We start from the raw sequence: 23,366 nt of genomic DNA, 5'->3' as shown, positions 1-23,366 counted from the left end.
TGGTCAGGGAGGCCTGGCGTGCTACAGTCCATGGGGTCACAAAGAGCTGGACATGACTGAGCAACTGAAGTGAACTGATGTTATATGTGGTAAGGTTAAAATATATATATATATTGTGGAGGCCCTTAAGAATCATGCTAAGATGTCTGATTTTTATTTAGGAATCACCAGAGAGCCTCCTGAAGGTTTTACAGCTGCAGTTTAGGATAATAGGTCTAGAAGCAGTAGAGACTGCTAGAGGAAAGAGCTTCTTGGTACGGTTTGGGTAAACATGAATGAGGTAATGAGAAAAGTGCTCTGTGACAATGGAAAGAGGACCTGAGGGCTGAGACTGGAGGGAACTGATCAGATAAAATCATTAAGTTTTCATTCCTAGATGTTGAGAGGAAAGAGAAATTAGCAAGTTGAAAGGAGGGTATATCTGGAAAAATAACCCGAAGTTCTTAATTTGGGGATAGATTTAGGAATCTCTAGGAACTGAATTTGGAAATGAAGGTCTAGGACTTAGCAGAGTTACTAAGTTAAGGACCATTAATGGGGAAGTAATCTACATGGTGGTTGGAAATTAAAGCTGAGGATCACCTTGCTACACAGGAGTGAAAAAGAGATGGCAGAGAATAGAATTTAAGAGTACTGGCTCAGTACTCTTACCAGAAAATTACTAGAGCTAATCAATGAATATAGTAAAGTTGCAGGATATAAAATCAACACACAGAAATCCCTTGCATTCCTATACACTAATAATGAGAAAGTAGAAAAAGAAATTAAGGAAACAATTCCATTCACCATTGCAACGAAAAGAATAAAATACTTAGGAATATATCTACCTAAAGAAACTAAAGACCTATATATAGAAAACTATAAAACACTGATGAAAGAAATCAAAGAGGACACTAATAGATGGAGAAATATACCATGTTCATGGATCGGAAGAATCAATATAGTGAAAATGAGTATACTACCCAAAGCAATTTACAAATTCAATGCAATCCCTATCAAGCTACCAGCCACATTTTTCACAGAACTAGAACAAATAATTTCAAGATTTGTATGGAAATACAAAAAAACCTCGAATAGCCAAAGCAATCTTGAGAAAGAAGAATGGAACTGGAGGAATCAACCTGCCTGACTTCAGGCTGTACTACAAAGCCACAGTCATCAAGACAGTATGGTACTGGCACAAAGACAGACATATAGATCAATGGAACAAAATAGAAAGCCCAGAGATAAATCCACACACATATGGACACCTTATCTTTGACAAAGGAGGCAAGAATATACAATGGAGTAAAGACAATCTCTTTAACAAGTGGTGCTGGGAAAACTGGTCAACCACTTGTAAAAGAATGAAACTAGATCACTTCCTAACACCGCACACAAAAATAAACTCAAAATGGATTAAAGATCTAAATGTAAGATCAGAAACTATAAAACTCCTAGAGGAGAACATAGGCAAAACACTCTCAGACATAAATCACAGCAGGATCCTCTATGATCCACCTCCCAGAATTCTGGAAATAAAAGCAAAAATAAATAAATGGGATCTAATTAAAATTAAAAGCTTCTGCACAACAAAGGAAAATATAAGCAAGGTGAAAAGACAGCCTTCGGAATGGGAGAAAATAATAGCAAATGAAGCAACTGACAAACAACTAATCTCAAAAATATACAAGCAACTTATGCAGCTCAATTCCAGAAAAATAAACGACCCAATCCAAAAAATGGGCCAAAGAACTAAATAGACATTTCTCCAAAGAAGACATACAGATGGCTAACAAACACATGAAAAGATGCTCAACATCACTCATTATTAGAGAAATGCAAATCAAAACCACAATGAGGTACCACTTCACACCAGTCAGAATGGCTGCGATCCAAAAATCTGCAAGCAATAAATGCTGGAGGGTGTGGAGAAAAGGAACCCTCCTACACTGTTGGTGGGAATGCAAACTAGTACAGCCACTATGGAGAACAGTGTGGAGATTCCTTAAAAATTGCAAATAGAACTTCCTTATGACCCAGCAATCCCACTGCTGGGCATACACACCGAGGAAACCAGAATGGAAAGAGACACATGTACCCCAATGTTCATCGCAGCACTGTTTATAATAGCCAGGACATGGAAACAACCTAGATGTCCATCAGCAGATGAATGGATAAGAAAGCTGTGGTACATATACACAATGGAGTATTACTCAGCCGTTAAAAGAATTCATTTGAATCAGTTCTGATGAGATGGATGAAACTGGAGCCGATTATACAGAGTGAAGTAAGCCAGAAAGAAAAACACCAATACAGTATACTAACACATATATATGGAATTTAGGAAGATGGCAATGACGACCCTGTATGCAAGACAGGGAAAGAGACACAGATGTGTATAATGGACTTTTGGACTCAGAGGGAGAGGGAGAGGGTGGGATGATTTGGGAGAATGACATTCTAACATGTATACTATCATGTGAAATGAATCGCCAGTCTATGTCTGATGCAGGATGCAGCATGCTTGGGGCTGGTGCATGGGGAAGGGGGGTTCATGTTTGGGAAAGCATGTAAGAATTAAAGATTTTAAAATTTAAAAATAAAAAACTAAAAACGTAAAAAAAAAAAAAAAGAGTACTGGCTCATAAAATGGATTCAGAGACAGTTAACAAGACATAGTCAGTTGGAAAGATCAGGAAGGGATCTGTTCAGTATAGAATTAGGAGAACCAAAGGAGAGCGTTTTTATTTAATTGAAGAATAGCTAATTTACAGTGTGTTAGTTTCAGTTGTATAGCAAAGTGCTTCTGTTGTACATATCTATATGTATCTATTCTAGTTCAGATTGTTTTCCCTTTTAGATTATCACAAGATATTGAGTAGAGTTCCCATCCCAGTCTTTGTTGGTTATCCATTTTATATATAAGAGTCCCTAACTAATTTATCCTTCTCCTGCTTATTTCCCCTTTGGTAACCGTAGGTTTTTTTCTATGCCTGTGAGTCTATTTCTGTTTTCTAAATAGGGTCACTTTTTATAATTTTTTTTAAAATTAGCTTCCATGTACGGAGTGGTATCATATGATATTTATCTTTCTGTTTCCAGCTTTCTTCAATCAGTATGGTAATCTCTAAGTCCAGCCATTTGCTGCAAATGGCATTGATCTTTTTTATGCTTGAGTAATATTTTGATGTATATGTATATATATGCATTCTTTATTAATTTATCCATGGACATTTAAGTTATTCACATGTCTTGGCTATTGTAAATAGTGCTGCAGTAGACATTGAGGTGTATGTATTTTTTTGAATTATACTTTTCTCTGGATAAATGTCTTAGAGTAGGGACACGGTGTTATATGGTAGTTCTATTTTCAGTTTTTTAAGGAACCTCCAAAGTTCCTGTTCTCCACTGGCTGCAGTTTACATGCTCACCAACCAGTATAGGAGTGTTTGTTTATTTGTAGACTTTTTGATGATGGCCATTCTGATTGGTGTGATGTGATATCTCATTCTAGTTAAGATTTGCCTGTCTCTAGTAATTAGCACTGTTGAGCATTTTTTTTCATGTGCCTCTTAGCCATCTATATGTCTTCTGTGGGGAAAGGTCTATTTGGATCTTCTGCCCTTTTTTAATTGGGTTGCTTGTTTCTTTGATATCAAGCTATATGAACTGTTTAATTTGGAAGTCACAATCCCTTGTCAGTCACAAAGGAAAAAGTTTTTTGAAAAGGCTTGGTCAACTGTGGCTAATCTGGAAAAGGTGTCTGGATGTGTAAGAACTGTATAAGGTGAGATTAGCAAATGAGAAAATAGGATCTATGGTGGTGCTCGAGTGAGAGAGGAGGAACAGGTTTTTTTTTTTTTTAATTGAAATAGTTGATTTACAATGTTGTATTAATTTCTGCTGTACAGCTAGTGCCTGTTACATATATAATGTATATATGTATGTGTGCGTGTATATGTATATATGTGTATATATATATGAAAGAGAGAGTTGTTTAGTTGCTGAGCCATGTCTAGCACTTTGTGATCCCATGGACTGTAGCCTGCCAGGTTCCTCTGTCCATGGGATTTCTGGAGTGGGTTGCCATCTTCCTGCTCCAGGGCATCTTCCCAACCCCTGTGTCTCTTGCGATGGCAGTTGTGAGTGTATATACATATATATATGTGTGTGTGTGTGTCTGTGTGTGTGTATATATGTATACACACACGCACATACGTACATTCTGTTTCATTATGGTTTATCCCAGGATATTGAATATAGTTCCCTGCAATATACAGTAAGACCTTATTGTCTGTTCATTCTAAATGTAATAGTTTGCATCTCTAACCCCAAACTCCCAGTCCAACCCTCCTCTCCTCCCCTTGGTAAACACAAATCTGTTCTCTGTGTCTGTGAATCCATTTCTGCTTCATAGATAGATTTGTTTGCATCATATTTTGGGTTCCTCATATAAATGCTATCATATGGTATTTGACTTTGTCTGACTTATTTCACTTAGTATAATAATCTCTAGGTCCATCTATGTTGCTGAAAATGGCACTGTTTCATTCCTTTTTCTGGAGAAGGGCATGGCAACCCACTCCAGTATTCTTGCCTGTGAGATGCCATGGACAGAGGAGCCTGGTGGGCTGCAGTCCATGGGGTTGTAAAGAGTTGGACACTACTGAAGTGACTTAGCACATTCCTTTTTATGGCTGAGATGGCTGGATGGCATCACCGACTCGATGGATATGAGTTTGGGTGAACTCCAGGAGTTGGTGATGGACAGGGAGGCTTGGCGTGCTGCGATTCATGGGGTCACAAAGAATCAGACATAACTGAATAACTGAACTGAATATTCCATTACATATGTACCGTTTCTTCTGTACCCATTCCTCTGTTGATGGGCATTTAGACTGTCTGTTTCCATGTTTTGGCTATTGTGAATAGTGCCGCTATGGACCCTGGGGTGCCTGTGTCTTTTTGAGATAGTTTTTCTCTGAATATGAAGGAGTGGGCCTGCTGGATCATATAGTAATTCTATTTTTAGTTTTCCATGGAGCCACCTTACTGTTTTCCATAGTGACTATTCCAATCCACATTCCCACCAACAATGTAAGTGGGTTCCCTTTTTCCACACCCTTTCCAGCATTTATTATTTGTAGATTTTTTTTGATGATGGCCATTCTGATCCATGTGAGGCAATAGCTCATTGTAGTTTTGACTTGCATTTCTCCAATAATTAGTGATGTGGAGCATCCTTTCATGTGCCTGTTGGTCATCTGTATGTCGTCTTTGGAGAAATCTCTATTTAGGTCTGCCCATTTGTTTATTGGGTTGTTTCTTTTTGAGCTGTATGAGCTGTTAGATTATTCTTAAGATGTGGGGCAGCTCACTGTGGACTGGTCTCTATTGAAAAAGCCAGTATTTTAAAGAGGGGCAGAATCAAGAGAATCTTCTTCTGAGTTAATCTAAAATAGGACAGAACAAAACTAGATATTAGAGAAGCAGAATTTATGTATATTCAATCCCTTCCTTCACCAAGTAATTTTTTTGCATATATCTTTCCAACGGTACTGAGGACTAATTGCCAAATATAGTGGTACATATTTAAAATGTACACTGTGATGATTTTATCTATTTATTCATATACACATACTGTGAATGATTGCCAAGATCAAGATAAGTAACTCCTTTGTGTGTATGGTGAGAAAGTTTAAGATCTACTCTCAGTAACTTTTAGGTATATGATACTATGTTATTTACCATAGTCACCTTGCTGCACGTTAGATCCTCAGAACTCATACTGTGATATGTATTTCTCGGTCTGGCTTATTGTACTTAGCATAATACCCTGCAGTGCAGATTGATCCCTGTCATTGAAGATCTTGGCAGGATTTTCTCCTTTTGATGGCCAAATAATATCCCACTGTGTACATATGTATATGTGTATATATGTAATCACATTTTATTTGTCCATTCATCCAAAGGAAACTTTTAGGTTGCTTCCATGTGTTAGATATTGTGAGTATATTGCAGAGAACACAAGTATGCAGATATCTCTCTGAGACGGTGATTTCATTTCCTTTAGATATAAACCTAGGAGAGTGGGATTGCTGGGTTATATTGTAGTTTTATTTTTAATGTTTGGAGGAACCAAGAACTACTTTCTATAATAGCTGTGCCAATTTACATTCCCCTCAACAGTGTATAAGGTTTTCTTTCCTCTTTATCAGTTTTCTATTGGGAATAATCAGATCAACCTCTGAGCAGTACTGTAATAAAATTATATAGAAACTGCTAAATCCTTTTAAGTCCTCAAAATTTTATGTTCTAGAAAGCCATATTATCACTTTCATATATCTTGCATCTATATAGTTTGAACACTGAACTTTTCTTTTGAAGTTTTAGACTTCAATGTGCAATACTTAAGACTGCACATATAAATATTATATATAATAATGTATAATATATATTTCATAATATTTAATGAAATACTTACATTTTGCTGTATAAGTATTTAATGAGTGATTATATCTTAAGGGTTAGAACTATAATATTTTTATTTTTCATATTGTATGTAATAGATTGGCACAATGTAAGTTGCTCATTGAACATTTTGTGACTGGTTAATTTACTGGTACTTACTTCATAAGATCATTTACTATTCCAATATATAGATTCCAGTGAAAAGGTATCTATGAAAATGTATACCATCAAAAATTATTTTATTATTAAATACTTTATAAAGAAATTTAGATTGCAAAACCTTTTTTCTTCCTTTCCCTCCACCTTTTAAATAGTTTAAAACTACTGTCAAATCCATAATGTCTTGAATCTTTGCTTCTTCTAATGCTAAAGATACTGTCTGGAAAGTCATTATTTTATAACTAACATAGACTCTGTTTTTCCTCAGAAGATGTATGCAACCAGCCCTTACTCTGATCCGGTTGTGTCGATGGATCTGGACCCACAGCCCATCACAGATGAAGAGGAAGGCTTGATCTGGGTTGTGGGTCCTGTGCTTGCGGTGGTCTTCATCATCTGCATTGTCATCGCTATTCTTCTTTATAAAAGGTAGGTTCGCCCTGCGCCTCTGTTGCAGGGGGCTTCGCCCTGCGCCTCTTGGGGGCTGCCTTGTTTTCAGAGACTTTATCATCCTTCCATGGTCATTGTGTGGTTGATCTTGGTACAAATATTTCCAGCAATCACTGGGGGGAGAAATGTATCCATTACTGTTAGAACAAAATATAAAGACCGAGCTCATTCAGTGTGTGTAGACTCTGCTGCCCAGCAGGCATGGATCCAATCTCCATCTTCTGAGGTACTTACACAGTATGAGTTCTTTGCATGACGGTTGAGACGTTGTTACATTCCCAAGCAGATAATCCAAAGCAAATTTGATCGTTAATTGCTCCATGTCAGCATGGATTCTGAAACACTATTAACCTTGCCCGAGTACTGAGATTTTTTTCTGTAGCTATTTCTCAAAATTTAGCAAAAGTAGCTAAACATTGAAGATCAAAGAAAGGAAAGAGAGGAAGAAGATGAACTTCTTCCCTTTCCCATTTTTCTTCTAACGCTTATTCCGCATCTTCAGTATTGAATTCTCATCTGTGTCCAAGAGGAAATCCAAGGTATCATTTTCCTTCTTAGTGTCTTTGACCACAGGTAGGATGCAAATAATCCACAGTAACCCATATTTTCTAATGTACTGTTTTGTCAATCCTATATCTGTCTCCATTACATGTAGGATTTTGTCCCCTAGGTCACTGCTTAGTTGGGTAGAAAACACAGTAATTATGTTTCTTCTAACTTCTTCCTGAACTAAAAAAATATGATATTCAAAATGACTGAATTCCTTTCCTTTATATCAGTTCTTCTTCCAATCCAGATTTTATTTTCATGCACTTCAATCTGTGTTCCTGTTTTCCTTTGTAGTGTGTCATCTTGTAGAATGCTACTGTGAAGGTACTCCCTTCCTTCTTCTGCAAGATAATTTTTCTCTTTGAGACCCGAGTTCAATTCCTGGATCAGGAAGATCCCCTGGAGAAGGAAACGGCAACCCACTCCAGTATTCTTGCCTGGAGAATGCCTATGGACACAGGAGGCTGGTGGGCTATAGTCCATGGGGTCGCGAGAGTTGGACACAATTTAGCGACTAAATCACCATCCATCACCGTAACCTTGACCTTCAAAATTAGATGAGAGTGTCTTCATTTTGACTCTGGCTTACATGTTTAATCTGACAATCTTATCTTCATTATTTCTTTTTCCTACTCCTGTAACTCCTTTCATTGGTTTACATTAATTATTCCTACCTGCATTCCTTTGTTCCCTGAATAGATCTGGTTTTTTTTTTTTCCTTTACTTTTCAAGACATTGCTCCTTTGAATAAGTCTCTTCTGAGGCTGTTTTCCAATTCCATTCCAGGGCTGAGGAAAAAAAAAAAAGTCAAGTTGAAGAAGTTTATAATCCTAGTGCATTAAATTACCTATCCTCTTTCAGAATTACGAAGAATGAAGAAAAAAATCATAATTTTTCCTAATCATTACTATTGCTCCATTGTCCACCCCCTACAATGGCTGAAAAGGCAAATGATTGCAGGCCAGAATATCTTAGTTGATGGTTTCAGTCTCCACCTTCCAGTTTGTGTCTTATTAGCGTGTATGGTAAGAAGCCTGTTGTATTTGATCACTTGGGTCTTGTGTAGGAGCTAAGGCCTGAAAGCTCAAGGTTCCCACATGCCCCAGAACAGGAAAAGATCCTATGTGAGTCCAGGAGGGTAAGAGCTAGTACCCTTTGCTTCTTACGTACTGCACTTATTACCAGAAGAGAATACAATAAGGAAAAAGTTAAAAAAAAATACATGTTTTACAGAAAACAACTCTATGTTGACATCCTGCTGTGGGGGTCAAAGCAGAAAATTGCTTGTTGACAACTGCATTTCTAGATCGCATCACATGACATTTGTTATTACTCAGAATGAACAAGATGCTTACCTTTTTAAGTTGCATTTCATTAGGATCTATTTGGCTATCATTAAGTCATGCCACTTAATAGATATGTGCATGGCCTTGTAAACTAGTTATGTAAATATGGAGAAATAAGATTCTAACCTTGGTAATTAAGTTTTCTTTATCCACATGTGCTTAAAAAATAACAACTCAGTTATTTTGATGTTTCCTAATCCTACAAAAAAGGCATCATATTTAAAGATACTATGGCTATTTAAGTTGCATTTTAGTGTATGCGTATGTGAGCATTGTCTAAAGCAATTGTTGGGAAATGCACACATCCTCAAATGCTAAGTATATTTAGCTAACCATCTGAAAGCCCATGAAGCATTTCTGAAATAGAAATGCTTGCTTCAGCAGTAAAGAACATTCCTGACTTGAAACTCAAGTAGACCCAACAATGTCCTTCCTGATTATCATGAAACAGTTCAAGAGGAAATCTTCTGTAGGCAATGAATAGTGTCTCTAATAGCTTGGAATCTGAGCAAAGAAAATTATATAACAAACACTATACCTCTCTTTTTAGATGCTTTTCGGTTTATACACAGGTCATTGGTAATCACTCAGAATTGATTATCATCATTACTATTCTTAAAGTATTTTACTTCCTGTATGCAGATAATACTTTAATAAGGGGGAATGAGTATGTAATACTGTTGACTCCACAGTATCTCGATAATCCTGTTGGTAATATACACCTGTTTACAAGACGACCTTTGTTAGGAATAGGTCTATAGCTGTGGATGGTTTGTCCATATAAAAAAATAAATCTCACTGAGTTGGTTGAGGAGATTTACTTTTATTGATTATAGTAATATGGAATAGCAGTTATTTTCATTTTGCATTCTGTTCATTTGACTTTGTTTTAAATGTGCTAAAACCCATAATACATTGATAATCAATAACAAAACATATCACTGAGGCTTTGTAAGGGTCTTAAAGGACCATCAGAATAGTATTAATGAAATGTTTGGTAGGTTTTGTTAATTTTCCTGCACTAAGATTTTTTTTTTTTTAATTCTGGACTGTATCTGTGATACATGTGCAATGATATAACAAAGTTTAAACTTCAGAGAGAAGATGTAGCAAGGTTTAGAAAAAAAGTAAATATGGAAGTAGGAAACCTGAGTTCAAGTCCCAGCTTTGTAACTAGCTGGCTGTAGGGGATAGAAAGTCATGCTAACACTCCAGGCCCTGGTTTCTTCACTTACATTGTATTATTTTTACCTTCAGCGCATGTGTACATTTTCTGAATGACTCTGTGTTGCCCTTCATCTATCTTCCCCTACAAAGAAAAAAGAATTCATAAAGTAATTGAATGTTCTCTGGTGTTCATCTACCCTGCACATCTGCTACATCTGCAAGACTTTTCAATCATTAGTTCTAAAACTGTTCAGGAATTATTTCTATAGAAAATATTCTTAAAATGTAAATCTATGAAAAGCATTTCAAGATGGATAAGTATTTGTTATATACTATGAAAGGGAAAAATGGATTAGGATGTTTGTTAGAAAGCACTAAGGCATGGTCTAGGCCAAATTATCATTCTTGAATAGTAATAGTCTAATGTGAATGGACGCTGTAGAGAGTAAATCATTTCCATTCCCCACCTCTGCATGTTCATGTGTGAAGACCATGAGGATGTGACTAAGGTATAGACCTTTCCTATTTCCATGGTATCATCAAGGAAAAAAATAGAGTCCAGAATATTTTGAGATGCTGTGAAGAAATAGGCATCCACACTGGGCTATGCCTTCTCACCTTTGAGGAGGTCCTTCTGAAAGCCTTTCTACTCATTCCACAGGCACTTGTCTTGACCGAGCAACTCTCACTCACCCTTTAGAAGTAAGCTAAGATCCACTTACTAAATGAAAGCCTTTCTGAGTGTCCACCTCATGTCCTCTTTTTGCAGTTAAGGCTGCCTTAGGGTCCCCTTCTCTATGCTTCTAAAGCACTTTCTGCTTATCTTTATCATAGAGCCTACTGCCTTACTGCCATTGCCCAGTTCCTTGGCTTTCTGCACCCACTAAACTGTAGGTCAAGGACTCCATCTTATTCCCCGTGGTACTTCCTTGTGCTAAGGCGAGTGCATGGTGCAGAGGGCTACTGAATAATCAAATTTACAAGCATCAAACAGTGATAGATAAACTTCCCTCCTCTTATTTATTCCATCTCTCATTATCACCTTCATCTTGACTGGCAAGGGCTGTAATGAAATCCTTACTGCAATTTAAATTCCAAAAGATTTTAAACTTATAGATATTTGCACAAACTATGTACCCATGTGCAGTGAGGCTGACATTTCTGTGGCAGAGGAATGAAGCGGAGACTATGCACTGGTTCATTGTAGTATTCAACAGCCTTTCCATATACAAAACTGGCAGTTCACGAAGTATTTCACTCTGTCAGATAAATAGGTTTTCTTACAACGGATTCACTGATGACTTCACTGATTAAAAATAAGCCAAGTTAGGAACACTTGTAGGATTTTTAAAAACTTGGCGTAACTAGCTAAATCACTTTAAGAATCCAAAGAACCTGTGTGTCTGATATCATTTTTCATTATTCACTTTATATGTGTGTGTTTGTACAGTTTAAATGTGGACTTTGTACTTTTCAAAAGCTATGGACTGGATTACCTTAAGGGAAGATATTGTAGCAATATGGGTGTATAGTTCATTGGCAATGAGGTAGACTTTTGTTTCTTACAATTGAGAACTCACAAAATATTTTGCAGTTTGCCGCAACATGAAGACTATTTAGATGAATTCTTTTTAGGTGAAGGTTATACTTTCTGCATAAAGAACGTGGTTAAACAGTCCTCATTATTATCACAGGTGAAAGTGCCAATGAGAGTGAGCTGGAAGTGTTCACATACAGTAGTGCCTCTGTGACTAGGAAACTATGGGTCATGTCAGTGGCTGCTAATAAATTGCTTTTCTGGATTAACACAGCTATATAGATGGGTTATGTTCTGTAGATACAATGATGAGTATTATATTTTCCAAAACTGAAAATGTATTTAAGCTTTTACTGGAAAAAAAAGATTTATAATCACCTTACTTGCCAAAATGTGTTTGAAAAACGCATCTCTGCCACTTCACTACCTTGTGGTATATTATATAGTTGTGCAAATTTTTCTGCAGGTCAGTGCAATTTGCAGGTATTTTAAAGGAACAATGTACCTCTTAAAGAAGAATGTTTTTAACGAACTAAATTTCTTATATGGGATAATGTTATTTTCCCATTAAGTACATTAGTTGTTGTCTCATGGCATGTTTTTTAAAAATCAAATATCTCCACCATCAAACTCTTCCTAGGATATAATTAATTGTGGCAGCGTTTTGTAGGTTGATGAATAAAAGTGAGTCTGACATTAATACACACACAGATGCTTTGCTTGTCCATGTACTCGCATGTCCTGCATTTGCTTCATGATTAGAGGCCTTGAAATATTTTGATATGCTCTCATTTTCTAATGTGTGTCAGTGTATGTCCCTAATTATGAGCTGTTAAATCTTGGTTGTCATGGTTACTCTTGTTACCTTGGCCAACTAACATTTAGCCTCTCTTTTTCTTTTTTGCTGCATTAAAATGGAGCAGTAAACCTGACAGGTGAGGAATAGAGAACAAACCCCTTTAATGCTCAGTACAAAAAAAAAAAAAAGGGTAGACTTTGGAGGTATTGAGGGGGTAATGGTGGAGGCTGGATATAAAAGATGAAACTGGCAAAGGGAACATGGACAAAGCCTAGGTATAAAAAGTAACTTTGATATTAAAATGATTCAGGAAGGAGTAGTTTTATCTATATATGATGCTAAAATAGATTATTTAAAGGTAGATTTATAAGGTAGTAAAACTTGTCTCTTGAGTTTTGTTTGTAGTCAAGGTTAAATGAGCATTTGTATGTGTTAATGTGAATCATTTTCGTTTTGTTTGTTTTTACTGAAAGTATGATCTCAAGACCCTTTGTACAAGAATACTAACATTTTTATACCCTAATATTGATGGCAGTAGTTCAGTAAAAATTTATATTTAATTCTAAATTATTTTCCCTGTCCTCCAGCCTTGAAGAATAATAGGAATAATAATCATTCCTATGTTGCTTGCTTATTTACTGATCAGTCCAAGCTAACCTTTCAGCTTTCTAACACACACACACCTAGATATGAATTCCTGATTAAAATTAAGCAAAGGATCTCAATGCCCATCTAACCTGCCTCCCTTCCAGTGTTGTCTCCATAGAGAACCACTGGAATACAAGTAGCAAGAGCATCAGCATCACCTAGGAACCTGATAGAAACACAAATTGTTGATCCCACTGACCTCAGACCAGTTTCTGACCTCAGACACTCTGGGGAGTTGGTCCAGCAGCCTGTAGTTTAACAAGCCCTCTTGGGTGACTCTGCTGCATACCAGAGAATCACCGCTACATTATTTTCCTTAAAACCAGGTAACACTGGTCAACAAGCTGTGTTACACTTTCACCGACAGCAAACTTTGAGTACCTCAGAGAAGCTATGCTTGTCATTAATCCAGCAGAAAAACACATGCAAAATAGTTTTTTTTAAAGGCAAAAGTGAAAACACTTTGAATCCATTTAATATGCTCAGAGATCTACCTCTCACTATAAAACTGTCCACATTTCACAATTTCATCACTACCTTCTTGTTCTATCAAGAGAGTTGGACCAAAACTTCACATCTAACCCTCCTCCCCTGTTTTATAAGTGAAGAAATTAAGTAAGTTAGGTTTGTAGTTGACTTACCCGAGGAGATACAGACCAGTAGTGGCAAAGTTGGGCTTCTGTTCTTGATGACGTCAGAATCATTGTGAACTGATTTCTTTGAAATCTCTATTAATAGTAAATAAATATATTTTTTCCAAAAGCCTGTATGCATATGTCTGAATATTATTGTTCCAAATACAATAGATATGATCTTCCACACAATGTCCCTGCGTTTTTGCTCCCCACTTTACATGTAGATCAGGGGAGACTAGATGAAAATGAAACCCACGGAGACCATAGAGCAGAGCTTTTGTTGTACATTATTCACAGCCCAAATAAACACATACTTTTATACAGTTGGCATTTTCTGCCATATCTGAAATGGCATGTGCTTTTTTATTTTCACGCAGATAACGCCTGCCCATGTTAGATACTTCTCGCTGTGGGAAATAAACTTACCCTAGGAATTCATAATTCTGATAGAAAAAATAGCAAGGCAATATTCAGAATCTGTTTCTAGTCACTATTTGTTATTTTTTTCTAGTTGAGAATAATGAGATCTCCGAAAACTTAGCAGAAAAAAAGAAATGTCACTCTTATGTTCACACTGGGCTTGAGTTAGAACATTATATGCCATTTAATACTTTGTAACAGTAAATTTCATTTTTAAAAACGATCGTTGTTTCTGATGATGATCAAACTCTGCATCCTGCAAATCTTGCTTAGAAATTCTTTGTTAGAAAACTCACATTTTAACACATTTCTGTTTAGAACCACACAGTAAAGTGTGGGCAGTCAGAATTACCCGTGTGGTGATCATCACTACTAAATGAAGCAGAATGAAATTTAAACAGCTGATTTTCCTAGCTGGCTAGGAGTTTTGGAAACTGGTTTCTTAGAGATTATCTTATTTCGACAGATTGAGGGACAAGTTAGTTATTAAATGTCAGGACACCCCTCCCACTTATTACAAGAGTGACTTGTCATTTCGGTCTCATGATATGGGTTTCTCAAGACGCACTGGGCAACCAGATAGGATTTTAGCTTTCCTGTTACCAAAGAAATTGACTAAATGTCTTTACAGAGTGTTCTTTTTTCTCCCTGTGCCTCACCGCCACTCAATCTTGTCCTCAGTGCAACAGAAGATAAGGAGGATGTCCCCCAATATCTGTAATAGTCAGTGTCTTGCCCAGATAGTTCTTCATGTGGCTTCCATAATACTGCAAGAATGACTGTAGAGCAATTCTGAAAAGGGATACAAACCCAGATTTTAGGCATCGGTTCTGGCACATAAGTGGGAAAAAAAAAAAAGTGCCAGACTGTGAAAAGATCAAAACCTGAGAAGGGCTACTGGGATTACTTGGAAAAGACCAACCGTATGTTTTTTACACTTGAGATTGATTGACTGGCCAAACGTGGTGGTGTTTTGTTAACCAGTTTATCTTCGATAGTAAAGCATGTCTCTGTATCGTGAGGCTAACAACCCACAGCATAAACACAGTCACGTTTTCTACTCTGCAAGTGGTTGTCCTCTCCTCCTTTCACATCGTCTTCTTAGCCCCTTTTTCTCTTCATTCTCATCTGTCTCTCACCAGCTTTCCATCTCTTCCTTTTCTTTCCTTCTCATTTTCCACTCCATATAACTGGAGCTGCCAGTTCCTCTGACACGCCTCCAATTCACTGCTTTCCCCTGACTGGTAGTATATTTGGCAGTATGCTGTGTCCTAAGGCTATACTTGAGAATTTTAGGTAGAAACAGTAAATCCTGAGACAGGTTAATCCAAGGTTCTGAGAGAACAACGTGTCTAACAGGACTCACCCCCCCAAAATTCATCGCACTGAGAACGTTTTGCCAAAGGCATTGCACTTGAGCAAATCAAGTATACGTTCCCTTCGCATCAATCTTCCCTTCATCCTCTGGTTGGTTTCATTCTATACAGATGAGCAGAGATGGGAAGAAAGGCTATTTAACAGGAGCCCTCTAGCTAACCATGGAACGACCTGAGTGGCACTGAATGAGAGCCCATTGCCACAGCAACACTAATGAGCTGTACCACAGTCATATCAAAAAGGGACAGAGAGAGTTCCCACCCACTGCTGCACCCTCCTCCCAGATAAGAATGTCTTTGCTCTGAGCAGGGTGAGATGCTATGATTATGACTCCAGCCTGGAGATTGCTGGAATCTGTATTGGGAAGAAACCACTGTTTGAAAAGTTCTCCCTTAGTTAAGTGAGTTTTTAATCTAATTCAACCTTAAGGAAAATATTTAGGTACCACTCTGTGATTATTTGTCTGGAAAAAAACATGGATAAAGCAATCTTATGAAAAACCCGACATTTGTTGCATAGACATTTTTAAAAATTGCATCATGACACCTTAAGCAAAGATACTTACCTTGACACCATAAACAGGCAACATGGCTTTTTCCTTGGAATTTAAAAGAGAAAAAGGATGTTGGTTGGTGTGGTCCTGATTCTCCTTCCAGGTATTAGGGTAACTCTTAGAAATACACTTACTGTATTTATCTGCTTATGGGAAAATCCAATGCAGGTCCACTTTGTAGTCACCGGTCATGAATCCTGCAGGAAAAAGGAGTGGGGGCAGATTTAGCTGTTTAGCTTGAGGCCAAGTAGTTTCTGAGTTTATTTCCATGGTAACTACACTCATAGTATTGGTTATTAGGGTTGCTCTATCCTTTTCCTCCCAAAGAGCTAGTGGACAAGGAAGAAAAGCTGAACAAGTTGCCAAACCTATCTCACCAGCACCTCCTTATAAAGGCAGAGTCTCTGAATTATTTAATTCTAGAGCTAAAGGAGGACTTAGAGATCATCCACTTAAGATTTTCAGACTTGAGGAAATACTGTAGGCCAGGAGAGAAAAAAGTTAGCTTAACAAAGTCAGAAAGGTCAGAAAGTTTTCAAACTACAAATGGGGACAGCGGCGGGGGGTGGGGGGGGAAGGGGAGGGTGGCAACTCATGCATAATTGTTTGCTTTTTTAAATCAGTTTCAGTTTTTTTGGTTGTTTTATCCTTAAATTTTTATTATCTCCCTATAGGAAGAGGGCAGAATCTGACTCTAGAAAGAGCAGCATACCAAACAGTAAGGAGGTCCCTTCACACCATCCAACAGACCCAGTAGAACTGAGGCGCCTTAATTTCCAAACACCAGGTAAGAAGCACGACTCATCTTGTCCAGAACACAGTGTTTCCTGAAAGTTTTATAGCCCCAATGACATCGCCATGAGAGGTGACTGTATCACTTTATTTCAAACAGTTGTTTATCTTCCTTCTTTATTATTACTGAGACTCAGCAAAACATGTCTTGAAAGGAAATTATATTCTTTGTGAAAATCTGAGGTGGGGTAGAAAAAGGAAAAAAATAATAATTTCCCTTCAAATTTTGGAAAACCCAAAGTCTTAAAAATACTTGCCATTTTTATGAGCTTATTATTTTATGAGCACAGTTGATTATTTTCAGTGACACCTATCCGGAAAGAATCCAGTTTCTTATCTTATAAAGTGAATGAGGGGATGGATGGAATGTTACCTCATTCATCTCATTGGGAAACAATACATTTTTTTAAATCTATTTCCCTATTTATTTGTGTCTGTGTTATTCTGAAAGAAAGGGGAGGGGAAGAGAAAAACAAGGGAAAAAATTTGTAGGTTACCTTTACTAAATTTCAGTAACCAGTTTAGGTTTCTTGCTGAGGAGATGCTCAGAGTGATTGAGGATAAGAAATATATGCTTGTTTCTTGAAGAACATTAAGTGCTTCAACAGAGGAAAAATATTATTCCTGCTGAGGTGTGCTTTGTTCAGCACTGTTAATGCAAGGCTAACTCCATTTTGCCTTTTTTCACCTAAATCTTATTTATGCCAAAATGATGAATGGTAGAGAGAGCTAAACTATACAACTGAGTAGCATTGTCTCAGTACCTAATGAAAATGAAAAAAATTAGAGAGCTGATCTAAGAAGTCCATTTGATGACAATTTGATGGTAGTATTGTATGCCAAACTGTTTGAAAGTTCTCTGTGTCAAATGGATATTCTACTCATTATGGTATACCACAGATTTACTAAACTACACATTTCCAGTGAATTGCTTGGAATTGAAAGGGCACAGTTTACTGTATTTAGCATATGTGTTATTTTACATGTAGATATGCCGTAGTAACTAGTAACTATCCAGTTAAAAGAAATGCCTGGAATTTTAAATGTGGCTCTACCAATCACCATAGATGTGGGCTTTTAAAAAATTTTTTTTCTATCTCAAATGAGGTTTATTCTTTAAAAAGCAAAGATATACCTTCGTCAGCATGAAAGTTAAAAGAAATTTTCCATATGACTAAATTTCTCTTGATGGGCATTTATTTAAGAGGCTTAGTATAAAGGCAAGGTTAGCAGCAAAATAGAGCCAGTGGGAGTGCTATCCCTCATCACCCCAGCACCAAGAGAGTGACACCTGAATGGCTACAATGCAGAAAGGGTTACTAGCAGAGTGCTGGTGGCTACAAGGGAAATACCAGTGCCTTCAACCAACATATCTCCATATTCAAGAATGCTAATAAGAATCTAATTTCCCCAATGTATGTGGGAATATTAGATCCCTTTATAGAGTAGAACATACTAAGTTCCATATAAGTCACTAGAAAGAATGAAGGGGTATAATTGAAGTGAACTTGCTTTTATCAACAACAGCTTTAACAAAATAAAATGGGGACTTAGTCGTGTCCAACTCTTTACAGCCCCATGGACTGTAGCCCACCAGGCTCCTCTGTCCATGGAATTCTCCAGGCAAGAATACTGGAGTGGGCAGCCATTCCTTCTCCAAGAGATCTTCCTGACCCAGGGATCAAACCTGGGTTTCCTGCATTGCAGGCAGATTCTGTACCATTTGAGCCATTTAACTAAGATTAAACTTACCTCAAATGGATAGTGGAATAAAGTGGGCAAACAGTAAAAAGGAGAGAGGTGGTTTAAGAGGAATAAAATAAAACAGGAGAAATTGTCCCAAGATCCTAGCACGTGTATTCATCAAGGCAGCGCTACGCTCAGTTAAAGCAGTCTAGTTAAGTCTTGGTTTGTTGAAATAGTGTATGTGCCTCCCAAGCTCTAGAATGTGGCCTGCTGTCATGAAAATCTGATGTTAACAAAGAAAATAGACTCAGGTGTTAATATGAAATTCGTAGAGAATGTTTCAGTTTGCTTCAGCCAGTGTGGATTCTAGCCGGTGGCTATGAATTTAATTACTTGCTGATAGGATAAGAGCAGAAGTTGGGATTGTTAACCAAGTAGCTTTATTGTGCTAATCCTCCCTGATTTGTACATAATCAAGGCCTTTGCTGGATGATCAAATGAAATGATTCTTTTATTCTAAAACACTTTTCTTAGGTATTGCACAGGAAGCAATTTTAATTTTTACTTATATTTTTGGATTTTAAACCACTCACCCTTCAGTTTCTGAAATGTGCTTTTATATACATCATACCTTTGTGTATATAGTTATGTACAACTATTATATAATATGACAGTGTTACTTAATGGTATACATAAGTAGAGACTTAATAATCCATGATTTTCAGTGAAATCAGAAACTTGTGATTTATGTAACCAGCCCCTAGCACAGAATTTGATCTTGAAAGCAAATTGATTTCTACTTCTGATGAGTCTGTTGTGGATGATAAACTGTCAAACTAACATTATCATTTGAAATTCAGTAGATCTTTCAGAAGGTAAAGGAAGCTTATTGCTTAGTTCACTGATTCTTAATTCTACTTTCCTATAAAAAAACAATCATCTTGTAGATTAAGAATCTATTTACATTTTGAGTTACTTATTTTTGTTGGAGCGTCTGGATTTAAAGAGCCAGATCTTTTTCCAAAATGCTGCTTCATATTCAAAAGATATTGAAACATACATACAAAATTTCATATAGATACAGTATTTGGCATTAAGTACTTCAAAGAATTATTTCCCTAATTGTAGTACCACAAACACATATGTCTCTGGGTCTGGGAAGGAAAAAGGGTCAGAATTTTGTCTCTAGGCACTGAGTTGGACACAAAGTGAAAACAGAGAAATCTGTTCTTCTCATGATACCGTCTCTGCGAAGTTGTGGGATGTGGAGAGGAACTTTGCTTTAAGCATACTTGCCAAATTTGGGGTGATAGTAGGTCCTTCTGTTTGTTAAACACTGTATTCAAGCATCTAGACGGAACTAGAAATGCTCGCCCTTTGCAAATTAAGAGCAGGTACCTCTGCTTGTAGGTATTTTCCACGAATATATTTATCTGTCTGTTAAGGATTTCAGATGGCAGTATGCAGCCAGGTTGTAATTGTGAGAACCTGAACTGCCTAATCTCTTAAGAGACTATGGTTTACAACAGTGACATCACTTAATGGTCTGCAGGGACAGTCAGAACTGGTGTGGAATATGTCAATTGAAGGGATCATTTAGCGAAGGTGAGACTTACAACCTCAAGAGGATAATGGAATAAAATGGACACAATGAGTAAGTGAGGGAAGAGATGTAGTAGAAGAATGTTCTAGAATTAGTAACTAGTCATCAACTTTTATAAATCTTTAAGATCTGTGAAGGAAGGGAAGATAATACTCACTTATAAAAGATGCTTTTAATGAAACCCCTATTTAAGCCTTACACATCTCTGTGGACAGTGGTAACTGGATATGTGTTAGGATGGCTGATAGATGAGTTACATGTTAAACAAAAGTGAACTACTTTTTGGGTGGGAAGAAAGCTTTTCTTATAAAAAAGAAATTCTAAGTTACTTTATAATTGGCCCATCAATATTTCTTATTTATAAAAGTAGCATATGTTTACTGAGGAAATTTATTTTTTAATAGAAAGTAAGCTTAACAATGGGAGAAAGCAATGGCACCCCACTCCAGCACTCTTGCCTGGGAAATCCCATGGGCGGAGGAGCCTGGTGGGCTGCAGTCCATGGGGTCGAGAAGAGTTGGACATGACTGAACGACTTCACTTTCACTTTTCACTTTCATGCATTGGAGAAGGAAATGGCAACCCACTCCAGTGTTCTTGCCTGGAGAATCCCAGGGACGGGGGAGCCTGGTGGGCTGCTGTCTATGGGGTTCCACAGAGTCAGACACGACTGAAGTGACTTAGCAGCAGCAGCAAGCTTAACAATAGTTATACTTAGGTTATGGCTATATAGTTGTGCAGTGTATTATTTAAATTTTGTGTGTGATCTTTATAAGTTGTAAAAGGCAAAAAAAATACTTCTGGAAAAGAAAAATTACTCTTTATCTCATTTTTTCTTCTTTTGACATATTTAAAATAAAATGTAAATGATTTCCTATACTCTCAATTTTACTCTCCAGAAATATCTACCGTAAGGAGTTTCATGCATATATTTCCAGAATTTTTTGTATATACAGTTCTTTAAATGATTATATAGCAGGTATATAGATACAGATGCATTTACATAAAATTTCCTATTTTGATATTTAACTACATTTTCCAAGCTAATACATGAAGTTTTATCTCCTTTAACAGCTGATGGCATTGATGATATTCTGTTCAACAGATGTCACAAAATATATCATCTGAGTCCTTATTAATGGAGGCTAACTCATTTCCTGCATTTTGCTCTTACAAAACATACTATACTGAGCAGTCCTGAGCCCAGACCTTTTCACATTGCTGTTATTTCTGAATGATGGGCACCTGGGAGTGTGATGGCTGAGCCCTAGGGCAGGCACATTTTACTTTACCATTTTGATAGAGATCGTCAGTGATGGATATTTTTGAAATACTGTAAAAAGCCTTACCTACTGAGTAGCCCATCTGGGAGGTGGCCTCTAGAATTGGACACAATGACTAAAATATGATATTGTCAAAAGATGGTGATTTCTAAGAAAACCAAAACATTACTGGTATGTGGTCCTATTTCTATTTTTTCCAACACAGCAAATTTAGAAGTTCAGCATCTTAAAGAAATAAGCTTTCTTTCTAGTATTTAAAAAAAAAAATGTAAAGGAACATGTAACTAATACCATCTTGTGGCATGCTAGTCAGCATCTTTTTTTGTGCCTGCAGACTTCTCCCTCAGACCAATCCACTTTGCTCTGAATTGTTTAGATTTTTTTATTTTTTTTCCTAAAAAAATTTTTCTTCCAGTATCTGTACCCCTTACTTAGAATCCTCTCTCCCCTTACTCCCAATTTTTATTTTTTTCCACACAAAAACAAAACTCTAGACTTTGTACTTGCACCTTTTAGGAAAAGAGATTTAAAAATTGATCAGATGGTACAATGTAAAAACCTCATTTTCATTCCATGAATGACCTTAATATGTTTTGCCCTAAAGCATACATGGACGGTAGATGATTGATGGGCTTTGAAAAACAAAAACAAACTCATAAAATGTTAACGCATCAGAAATAGCAGTATCAGCAACAGAAATGTCTGCATAGCAGCTGAGTGATTTTGAAAGCTCTTGAGGCATCTCTTGTGATGCACCAGTAGTATTAACTGGATCAGTGCTAAAAAAAATCAATTTTTATACGTATCTCCTTATATTTTATTTTGTACTGTAGGAAACGTAGGCATATACCTAAATGAATAATACTAGATATACTCTTTTTGTATTTCAGAAACATTGGTTCTTTGCATCTAAATGCTAAATGTCCGATATAAAGGAACACGGTTTGTTCAAATCCTGCATTTTGAGAAATCCTACATAAAAATGAATTTTAATTATGTCATTTAGTGCTCACCTGACAAAGCACTCTTGGAGTACCTTGCCCTTAATGATGATCCTAGTCATGGATTAAGTCAAAATGTCATTGTCGTACTAAGAAGCAATTATACCTTACAAATCAATGTTCTCTTTTGTCTTTAATTCACCATTCATTTGTGAGGCAAATTGTAAACATAGAGTATTTATAGTTATTGAAGTTACGCTAAGTAGTTCATAAATGATGTGAAAAGCTGTCAAATATTTTATAAACTAAGTTGCTATGATTTATTAAGTCAGGTAGGTATAATTCTGATTTGATGAACAAAATAACGTTTCTCTATTCCATGGCCACAACCTCTTCAGTCTTTATCACAATATGTTAAGGAAAACCATGAAGACAGTGTTACTACATTATCACACATGAATATTAACAGCAAAGTCATCTAAGAGATGTTCCACCACTATTAGTGACCCCAAAACCTCCAGTTAACAAAGTTGTTATGAGGTTTTAAAGTATCTACTGGCATTTAATGCAGTGTTTAAAAAATAAGGCAAGTATTTGATAAACGTTTCTCTATGTATAAAAAATTCATTTGAAATGTAATATTGGTTAGAGTACTGGCCTCATAAAATAGAACATTTGAAAAGCAAAAACATGATATTTCAGGGGGGGTTTGAAAACATGTGTGCTGTATAGCACTACAGTTTTCAACATGAACTAAATGTATACATGTAACATATTTTCATGGAAGCTCACAATGTCTTGGTAAGACATAACAAAAAAAAACAGGTGTGTGTATGAGTGTCCTTTACTTGCTCCCCACCACCAACACACGCATACCTTCTAAATGAAGCGAATATATGATTTTAGTGTGACCTTGGTCTGGCCTCTGTTCTACTGGGCCACGAGCTTCAAGAGACCCTGTGCAGAGA

The 23,366-nt window shown here is 36.8% G+C and overlaps 1 protein-coding gene across 40 annotated transcripts in view; it reads left to right on the top strand.

Moving 5' to 3' along the window:
* Positions 1-23,366, top strand: part of PTPRD (protein tyrosine phosphatase receptor type D) — a 2,474,579-nt gene that overhangs the window by 2,317,349 nt on the left and 133,864 nt on the right. For 27 of the 40 annotated variants that reach the window (XM_060410960.1, XM_060410965.1, XM_060410962.1 and 24 more), the window contains 2 exons: positions 6,881-7,041; positions 16,768-16,880. In XM_060410960.1, the coding sequence (XP_060266943.1) occupies positions 6,881-7,041; positions 16,768-16,880 (274 nt within the window). The remainder of the gene's footprint in view (positions 1-6,880; positions 7,042-16,767; positions 16,881-23,366) is intronic. The other 13 variants (XM_060410987.1, XM_060410982.1, XM_060410973.1 and 10 more) reach the window with 1 other exon arrangement.

The sequence above is a fragment of the Ovis aries genome, chromosome 2 (assembly GCF_016772045.2).
Source record: "Ovis aries strain OAR_USU_Benz2616 breed Rambouillet chromosome 2, ARS-UI_Ramb_v3.0, whole genome shotgun sequence".
In the NCBI taxonomy this organism is placed as follows: Eukaryota; Metazoa; Chordata; class Mammalia; order Artiodactyla; family Bovidae; genus Ovis; species Ovis aries.
This window is presented reverse-complemented; position numbering and strand designations above follow the sequence as displayed.